Consider the following 9,784-nt stretch of genomic DNA (forward strand, 5'->3'; position numbering starts at 1 on the left):
TGGGCTATACAAATAAAGTTGTCTTGTCTTGTCTGGAAAGTGAGGCCAGGGCTACCACAGATCAGATTCTTGTGTGCGTGGTGGTAAAGTTTGTGGTTCAGTGGCGCTTTTTGTGGTCACGTTCACAGTAGAACTGAAGCTAACAGGAAACCACAGGCAAAGCTGAGCACAAACACAATGACAGGTACTGGCTCAGGCCTGTGTGGCTGACCACTCAGAACAGACTGCATTTACTGGGAGGGGTGTCTTAAAGAGAACTGGCCTAAAATGCAAAATGGGTACATGGCAATGAACAGTATGAGAATAATATGTTTTGACCATTAAATCATGTAAATATATTAACAGACCCCAAAAATAAAGGTATAAACCTAAAAATGAGCATTTTAAGCTATATGAAATACAGCACCATACCTTGCTTGTTGGTTTATCTTCTTCCTCCAAACTAGCATCCTCATCACTCTGCCCCTGGCTGAGAGCAGCAAAAATATTTCCACCCTGAAGGACACCAGAGATGCTTTACACCTTTAACATGTGAAAAGTCAGGAAAATAGAGATGGCGCACAAACTGATGACAAACCTTCTTCTTTGTGTTTCCTTTACTGGGAGTGATGACTGCAAAAAGAAAAGACAGTTTACTGAACAATGACTGCACAAATGTGAGAATAAGAATTATTTAATTTCAAGAATCAGTCTAAAAATGGCAGACCTGGCTCGTCTTCCTCATCACTTGCTTGCACTATAAGGTTTTTCAGCTTGAACATGACATCCTCATCATCCTCATCTGCATCTCCATCCTTTCCTTTTCGTCTGTCTTTCTTCTTTTTCTGAGGTTGAAAAGGTCAGAATCAGGAAAAAGACATCTTAGGGTATTTTAGAGTACGATGGCAGTGTGTGTACATGCAGTGGCTCAGCATTCCATGGATCAGTTTGATGTCCTGAAGCTGTATTTTCAACCTGGAAAACCCCAGACACGACATCCTGTCAGAGCTCATCAGCCCACCAGGCTCTCCATGGATCAGTCTTCCCACAGGGAAGTGATGAAGACATCACAGACGGAGGAAGCAGAAGCGAGGTTGGATACAAGCTAGGCTAGGCAGAGACCCGCACAAGTCTCCACTGCCGAGCCTCTTCCTCACAAACGCAAGCTCACTCTCCAACAAAATCGACATTCAGGACTGTTGTGTTATGGTAATCACGTAGACGTGGATTACTATCCCAGCACAAGCTATTGGGCTAGTCGGCAGCTTAGCACACCAAGCCAACAGGACAACAGACTCCAGTAAGAGCAGAGGAGAGCGGCTTTGTGTTAGCATGACCAACAACTAGTGCACAAAGACCGTGACAACCGACACTCAATGCATCCCAGACTTGGAATATTTATCTGTAAGATGTCTTCCCTACTGTCTGACACAAGAGTTTACAGTTGTCTTAATCACATACTTCCTGATGCCAACACCACATAAGCCTTGGGCCACTTGCTAACTGCCATTAGCAAACAACAGCAGGCTCATCCTGATGGAATTATTGTAATCACAGGCAATTTCAACAAAGCCAAAGACTGTCCTTCCCAAATTTCACCAACATGTCCAGTGTCCCACGAAAGGAAAGAACATACTTGACCATGTTCACAGCACCATCAAGCATGAGTTTAAGGCATCACCTCTCCTCCAACTCAGACAGTCTGACCACATCTTGTTTTTGAGTCCAGCATACAGACCACTTACCAACATAGTGAAACCAACTGCAGGAGCAATAAAAGTGTGACCAGAGGGGGACTTCTGGACAGCTGCAGGACTGTTTCAGTTGCACTGACTGGACTGTATTTGGGGATGACAATACTGAAATCTGTGGATGACCAGGGATGTGCAACTTCTGCTGAAGACCTGCAATGCTGCCTTCCGGTCTGGTAAGTCGCACCAGTACAGCACAGCCAGAGCAAACCTGAAGAAGGGCATGAGAGACTCTAAAGCTGCCTACCAGCAGCATGGCAGAGCATCACTAGGAAGAATAACACCAGCAGCCTGATCAGGAGCAGCACTTTAGTGGCAGATCAACTCAACCAATCCTTCGAGGTGGAGAGAACATGCTATCTCCACCGCCCTCCATATTGTATTGCGCCACCTGGAATAACAAGGAGCACATGCACATCTGTTTGTGGATTACAACTCTGCATTTAACACCATCTTACCCAGCAGACTGTTCTCCAAGATGTTCGACCTGGGCATAAAGCAAAACATCTGCCTGTGGATTAAAGACTTTCTGACAAACCGGCCACAGTCAATTAGGATGGGCATACATCACTCCTCTACTCTGACACTCGCACAGGAGCCCCACAAGGCTGCGTGTTCTATGCTCTGTATACTCTTGACTGTGTACCTGCTCATAACAGCAACACCACAGTCAAATTTACAGGTGACACAACTAAGGTGGGGCTGACAACCAACGGAGACAAGTCTGCCTACAGACAGGAGGTACAGAGGCTGACAGAGTGGTGCACAGAAAACAATTTGACTGTTAACATCAAAAAAACAAAAGAACTCATAATTAACTTCAGGAAAAAGCAGGATGTCCATGTGCCACTGCACATTAACAGGAAGAGAGTTGAGAGGGTATACAGCTTCAAATTCCTGGGCACACACATTTCAGAGGACCTCTCATGGACAACAAACATCACAGCACTGGTCAAGAAGGCACAAAAGCCGCTGTACTTCCCAAGAATGCTCAGGAAGGTAAACCTGTCAAACAGCTTTTGGTGTCGTTCTACTGCTGCTCCACTGAGGGTGTCCTCACACACATCATCCTGGTGTGCACAGAACATCATCAACCATGTACCTGCCCTGGATGACATCGTCACATCGCGTTGCCTGCGGAAAACAGGCTGAAGGGCAATACTATTTTGGTAAAATGGCTTCCAGAACTCAGACTCATTTGCTGTGATCCACAAATAAATTCATTCATTCACTAATTTTGACAGTAATTTGAGTAATTTGTTACAACAGAGAAGTCCTGCAACACTTGGCAGGCCAATGTTAACAAAATATATTAGAGTTCAGTGGACAAAAAGAAAATGTTGATCGGCTTTTTAAAAACCGTTATCATTTAAAATATGACAGGATCAGCACTAATACAATCCAGTATTCTTCTGAGTCAGACCCTCTGTGAATGAAGATTACCTGTTTTCCTTGAGTGTCTTTCACAACTTCCTCATTTGTCTTCACAGGGTTGCTTTCTGTGGCGAGTTCCTCAAAGAACTGGAGAAAAATATTCACACAACAAATCCATACTATGACACAGAAATGTCGAAGAAACATCAGCTATCAACATTTTAGTGCGTGGAAAATAACACATAAGCCATTGTAAGTACTCACACTTTTTTTTCCCTTTTTATCTTTCTTCCCCTTTTTCACAGGTTTTTCTGCTGAGGAAAAAAAAAGATTTTTACTTTCACAAAACCATCAGTGGGCTTCAGAGAAATGGGAAAACTAATATGTACCACGCTGTCTGATATTATTAGGACAGTGCTCCTGCTGCTGTGTGGGGTACTTGCAGCATACTTTGTCTTTCCATAGTTGGTCTCTTGTGGTTTTGAATCCACATCTGTTCACCTCACTCACTTCCATGTTCCATTTTTCTCACTTATCTTGCAGTCGTTTAGTTCTCTAATGCTAGCTAGCTTAGCTTATTGATCAGCAATAGTTTCCCTCTCTCACTCAGTCTTAGATGTAATAAATGTAGCTTATTTGCAGCACTGGAGGCCAGGCTCAGCGAACTGGACGCAAGGCAACGCAACACTGAAAACAAATCACTATCTACAACAGTGAGGCAGTCCCCAGTAGCCAGTGTGGACAGACCTAGTGCAGCTCCTCCTAGCCAGCTGGTGGCCAGGGAGGTTGGGTGGCTGTGCCAAGGAAGCAAAGTCCTAAGCAAAAGCCCATGGTTCCCCCAGCGTGATTTCCTTTTCAAACCAATTCTGGTAACTGATAGCTCCATAGTGAGAAACGTGAAGTTAGCAACACCAGCGACCATAGTCGAATGCATTCCTGGGGTCAGAGTGGGCGACACAGAGTCATATTTAAAAGTGCTGGTTAACGATAGCATATATATATATATACAGTAAGACTGCAATACAAGTTAGTGGTAACGACTGCGACTGCGCCAGTTGGAGGTCACTAAAATTAATGTTGAATCACTGTGTACATTTGCAAAAACTATGTCGGACTCCATAGTTTTCTCTGGACCCCTACCCAATCTGACCAGTGATGACATGTTTAGCCGCATGTCATCTTCAATCGCTGGCTGTCGAGGTGGTGTCCAGCAACCAATGTGGACTTTGGAGACAACTGGCAGACTTTCTGGGGAAAAACCTGGTCTGATTAGGAGAGACGGAATTCATCCTACTCAAAATCTGACTGTGATTCTTAACAAACTAAGTTCAGACCAGGAAAGAGAGTCAAGTCCTACACGCCTCTCTGCGCTTCCTCTACAAGTTATCCACCCTAAAAACCATACAGATTGTGTCTGTCCCCCGACCACCTAAATTAATTACACCAAATACAAAAAGAGAAGTTCTACATAAAAACTTAATTAAGATTAACACCAACAACCATACACACATTCATGTCCCATTAACGCGTGTCACTAACTTGACTTCTTCCCCAGAGTCTTTGTGCTTTCTCGTCTCACAGGTTTCCATGGATCGTGTCTGGACCTCCTGCTGTGGTCCTGCTTGACAGTAACTACTGTTTACGATGTGTCACATTTTTTAATAATAAAATAAATAATAATTAATTATCATTACTACTGCTACTACTATCATTAATATTATTGTTAATATTGATTTTTATCATTCAAATACTAATTAATATTGCTGTTGCATCTCTGTCTGTGTGTCCATCTCTTTTCCTCCCATTCTTCCTCTCTCTCTCTCGTTGCTGAGTTCAATTCAATTGGACGCTAACGGCACCGACATTGGACGGTAGATTTTAAATCATAATATTAGGATGGTAGACGGCTCAAAAGTCAGCAATGACCAGTGGCTAATTTGCAACATTTCTACTTTTTATATATTTTTTTTAATTATATATTTAATTTGCACAGTTTCGTTCAAAAGTTGAGAACAATCCAATTTTGATATCAGGTTACAATTCAAGGATTCAAGGAGTCTTTATTGTCATACCAGCTCACATTCACGTTTATGGTATGAAATTAGGACTCAGGTCCCGGGAGCAGTAAGTAACTATAAAAATATGTACAAAGTAATAGAATATAAGCTAAACAGAAAATAGAATATAAAACTATACATTTAAATAAGCTAAGCATTTAAATAAGCCGATTTTAACATATAGCAGCCTAAGTATGCATGCGCAAGTGTGTACAAGTATGAGGTAGTCCAGAAAGTAATCCTAAATATTGCACTTGTGATTTGAATTCTGACCCAACCGACTCATGGAACATCAAACAGATGTTACAGATCAATTTTCTGATCGAGATTCTATTGCCTGATGTTTTCAATAGTCCATGAACAACACTAACAACAGTGAAATTGGCAGCTGAGAATGTTAATGCTACACTGCAAGTCTTGGCATTAACTCTTGCCAGAGACAAATCAACTCTGTGTTCAGGCAAGTGGAACGCTAAGAACAATCGGGAAAATGAAAAAGAAATGGGATGTCTAATAAAAACTGCTATACCAGTCAAAACAATACAAAAATGATACAATAATTGACAATAACTTCAAACCCTGCATAACTCCTAAACAGAGCCTGAAAGAAAACTATAAAGCTTTCTGACTGGATATGAACCCAAACACTTTTCACTGCTAAACTGAAGGTCAGTTTCAGTCTCAGGTAATCTTACACACATCAACAATAATAGCAACAAAAATAATTAAGAAAAAAAGAGCTATGGTATCGGTATTAGTATCAATATCAGTAGTTAACTCAGTTCAGGCACTGGAATGATATTGGAACAGAAAAAAGTGGATTGGTGGATCACTATTTCCTATTTTGTATTTCAACCTCTGGATAAAAGTTCTACATTATAGCATCTATAATCTAGTATTACACATTATTAATTAAACAGAGATTAAACACGGACTCTCGGCTTTCAGAGTGTTTACATCTATAGATAAACAGTGTTGGTTGTAGACCTTTATGAACAACAGGTCAAGTTAAGATCCACTTAAATCAAATGACCATTTTTTAATGTTTGGTGTAAAATTATTTGCAGGCAGTCAATGAGAACTGAAGGCTATCTGTATTGTCTGTCAACACCATGAAGAATGCTCTATGACAAGAGGCACTGAAGCTGTTCTGGAGGCTCAGGGTCGAACAATATGTTATTAACAAATGAACTGCAACGTAAAGTGTTACGTTGCAATTCATTTGTCACCCGTCTGTTTAAAGAGCTAGTGGTCTTTATTGTTCACTCTACAGGGATGTGAACAGCCTAAAACATGAGGGTCTGGAATTTTAATCTCAATCCAACTGAGAATAAACTGATATTATTTCACGTATTTAACTTACGTCGAGACTTATAATAGTATTGCATCATCTTCATGAGTGCGACCGACACGCCATGGCTCTCTTCATGTCACTGTGGAACATGACGGCGTCCAAGTTTTCTATCACTTGAAGTATAACATTGTGGTATAATGTTGCCATAGACACATTTGATGGCCAAGTGACCCGTTGTATGTATCGTAGTGCTGCACTGAAGTTAAAAGGTTGCAGCCATATTTTGCTTATTACAGTCCTTTGGAAAAACCTATCGAAAGCATACGCACATACAACATTTATGTAGATGAGATGCTTATCAAACATTGGTTAGCTTCTTCATAACACTGTCATTTGCACGATTACTTTAACGCTACCTATAGTGTTAAAGGCCCTATTTAACGCCATCTAATGTTAGCTACCTAGTGAGGAATTTTCTTTGTTTATACAGATTTAGATTTTAGTGAAATTATTTTCCTGACGTGAATGATCGTAAATCTGAATTGATCAAAAAATAGATTAATGAAAAAATTCATATCGTTTATGTCCCGACATACACCGTTGCCAATAAGTAGTCTAATTTTAAAATGGAACATTTTCAGTGGAGTTTAACATAACTGAAGGCTCATGCGGGCTACGGCTTGCTGGACTAACGTCAACTAGCTATAAAGCTACGAGTTAGCTTCTCACTTCACATTAACGTTTACTTACCAGCTGTCGGGGTGACGTCGTCGTCCACCCACTCTGCTTCTTCTTTCAATTTCTTGGGCATTTTGTTACTTAAACTGCGACTTTCTGGATATAACGTAGCTATAACTATGTCCTGTTTCTATCCAGGAAGACTTACCGGCCACATTCATGTCCTAGGGCCCAACAACGTGATGATGATGCACATGCCGGGTAACCAATAAGTTAATTCTTCTTCTTTGAGGTTTAAGGGCAACTGGCATCCTTAATGTCGCATTACTGCCATCTTCTGGAGTAAGTTAATTCCTACCTTTTTTTTTTCAACAGTTGTGCCTTCCTGAAGAAGCTGAATACAACACAACATTGTACTCAAACTAAAATTAAGCATAGGAATTTTTTTACAGTTTAAATATAATTTTTATTTAGTTATTTATTTTAAGTTTTCACTTTCATATCTATTTCAATATCTGAGGTTTTATTTTTTCAGTTGCAGGTTTTGTGTTTACAGATTCGTCTCTTTTTATATTTTCAAATCTTATTTATTTATTTATTTTTTTTTCACTTTTGGGTCTCATTTTTTTCAGTTTCAAACATTTGGCCCAGATTTGTCTTGGGAGGCATGGCATCAGCTTTCAGAGGCATGGAATCATGAGTGACAGCATAACAAAGAAGGCTGAATACCTCCCTCGTTCGCATTCCCTCCCAGAATGCAGGTCTGCTAGTGGTTCCCAGTATCTCTAAAAACAGACTGGGAGGTAGAGCTTTCAGCTACCGTGCTCCACCACTGTGGAACCAACTCTCTCCATGGGTCAAAGAGGCAGACACTCTCTCCACATTTAAGTCCAGTCTAAAATCATTCCTCTGTGATAGACCTTATAGTTAGGGCTGGCTCACGTAACTGAACCATTTTATAGCTATGCTGCCATAGGCTTAGACTGCTGGGGGACACACCAGGATACAAGGAGCCATCTCCTCTCCTCTCTTCTCCTTCTACACATTTGCTGTTCTGTCTTTATCTGTTATACTGTGTAGTCTGGCCTTGGTATCTCGCACTCTCTCTGTGTCTTCACAGATTTCTCCAGAGCTCCATCCACCAGCACCAACCTCCACCTGCATCACCTCCGTCCCTCTGCTTCTACTCTGCCTGCCGTCCCTGCTCATCAACCAATCTACTGCTCCTGGCTTTCACGGCCCAGTTTGCCCACCAGGAGCTGCCTCCATCAGCTCCCCCTGACTGAACATTCTCCATCTATCCCATACACCATCCCAAACACCATATTCACATTATGGGCTGTGAAAAAACTGATGCCATTGATAAGATTCAGCAAGCCATTTCAAACCGAACTTGGCACCAGTAGCAGTTTAAGAGCAATAAACTGTGCAGTTCATCGTGCAGTTCAACAGCTACATTTTCACATTTGACGTTTCCCACTTCCACATGTAACTGTGAACTCAGCAAAGCCCCCCTACCCATGGTGGAAAATATGCCAAATAAATAGGTTACTGGGCAATCTCAACCAGATTCCAATAACAAAAACAGTAATTGTACTGTGCAGAACACAGGAGTTGCTGGGTTAGATGCTGAGTATCCCAAGATCAGTTGATTAGTATGTGTTATTGTGAGACTTACAGTGGTGGAAGAAGTATCTTTAGCCAATTTAGCAGAGTATCTATTCAAAACTAGCTCTTTCATTTCTTCTGCGCTGACATTTCAACCTGCCGGTTGTCTTGGTCCTGTCCCATTGCTAGCCAATACATAATAAAAGTGTAGCTGTTGAACTACACAATCTGACATCGTTTATTGCTCTTATACTGCAATCAGGGCCAAGTTCAGTTTAAAACAGCTTGCTAAACAGAACCTTATCAAAGGCGTCAGTTTTTTCACAGCCAATAATGTGAATATGATATGTATAGAAAGTGTGGAGTCATACTTCTCACAGTATCTATGTTCCCTGAAAAGAACGTGACCTCAGCTTTCTTTGTTATGCTGTCACTCATGATTCCATGCTTCTCAAAGCCGATGCCACACCCTCCACACCAGTTGTGGGCCAAAAGTTTGAAACTGAAAAAATGAGACCCGAAAGTTAAAAAAAAAAGAAAAAAGAAAAAAAGGATCTGAAACTCGAATGTAGGGGAATTCTTTTTACTCCTCTGTTATCACCCCTGAGAGTAAAGGTTGACCTGGGCCATGCGGTTGCACTTATCTCAAATGACAAACACTCCTGTGTCTCCTCCAGGAACAGCTGGAGAGTCAGCTGATGGCAAGGCCTTGACAATAGACAGGACAGGACAAGACAACTTTATTTGTATAGCCCATTTTTACAAGCAGTTTGTCTCAAAGGGCTTAACATAACATCAGCAACATCCTCTGCCCTTCGACCCTCACATCGACTAAGGAAAAACTCCCAGAAAAACCTTTAACAGGAAAAAATGGAAGAAACCTCAGGGTGAGCAACAGAGGAGGGATCCCTCACCCAGGACAGGCAGACGTGCAATGGATGTTGTACAGGCAGGAAAGCAGTTAACAACATGAGATATGGTTGGTTGATGAGCAGGGACAGCAGGGAGCGTAGAAGCAGAGGGAAGGAGATGATGCAGGTGGA

General features: G+C 41.4%; 1 protein-coding gene across 3 annotated transcripts in view; it reads right to left on the minus strand.

Moving 5' to 3' along the window:
* Positions 1 to 7,417, minus strand: part of abcf1 (ATP-binding cassette, sub-family F (GCN20), member 1) — a 28,014-nt gene extending 20,597 nt beyond the window's left edge. For 2 of the 3 annotated variants that reach the window (XM_046418466.1, XM_046418464.1), the window contains exons 1-6: positions 7,206 to 7,405; positions 3,369 to 3,418; positions 3,174 to 3,251; positions 707 to 824; positions 578 to 612; positions 412 to 495 (exon numbers count right to left, since the gene is read on the minus strand). In XM_046418466.1, coding sequence (XP_046274422.1) covers positions 412 to 495; positions 578 to 612; positions 707 to 824; positions 3,174 to 3,251; positions 3,369 to 3,418; positions 7,206 to 7,266 — 426 coding nt within the window. In that variant the 5' untranslated portion in view covers positions 7,267 to 7,405. Of the gene's footprint in view, positions 1 to 411; positions 496 to 577; positions 613 to 706; positions 825 to 3,173; positions 3,252 to 3,368; positions 3,419 to 7,205 lie in introns of all 3 variants that reach the window. The other variant, XM_046418465.1, reaches the window with a different exon arrangement.
* Positions 7,418 to 9,784: the final 2,367 nt, after the last annotated feature.

The sequence above is a fragment of the Scatophagus argus genome, chromosome 17, assembly GCF_020382885.2.
Source record: "Scatophagus argus isolate fScaArg1 chromosome 17, fScaArg1.pri, whole genome shotgun sequence".
Taxonomy (NCBI): Eukaryota; Metazoa; Chordata; class Actinopteri; family Scatophagidae; genus Scatophagus; species Scatophagus argus.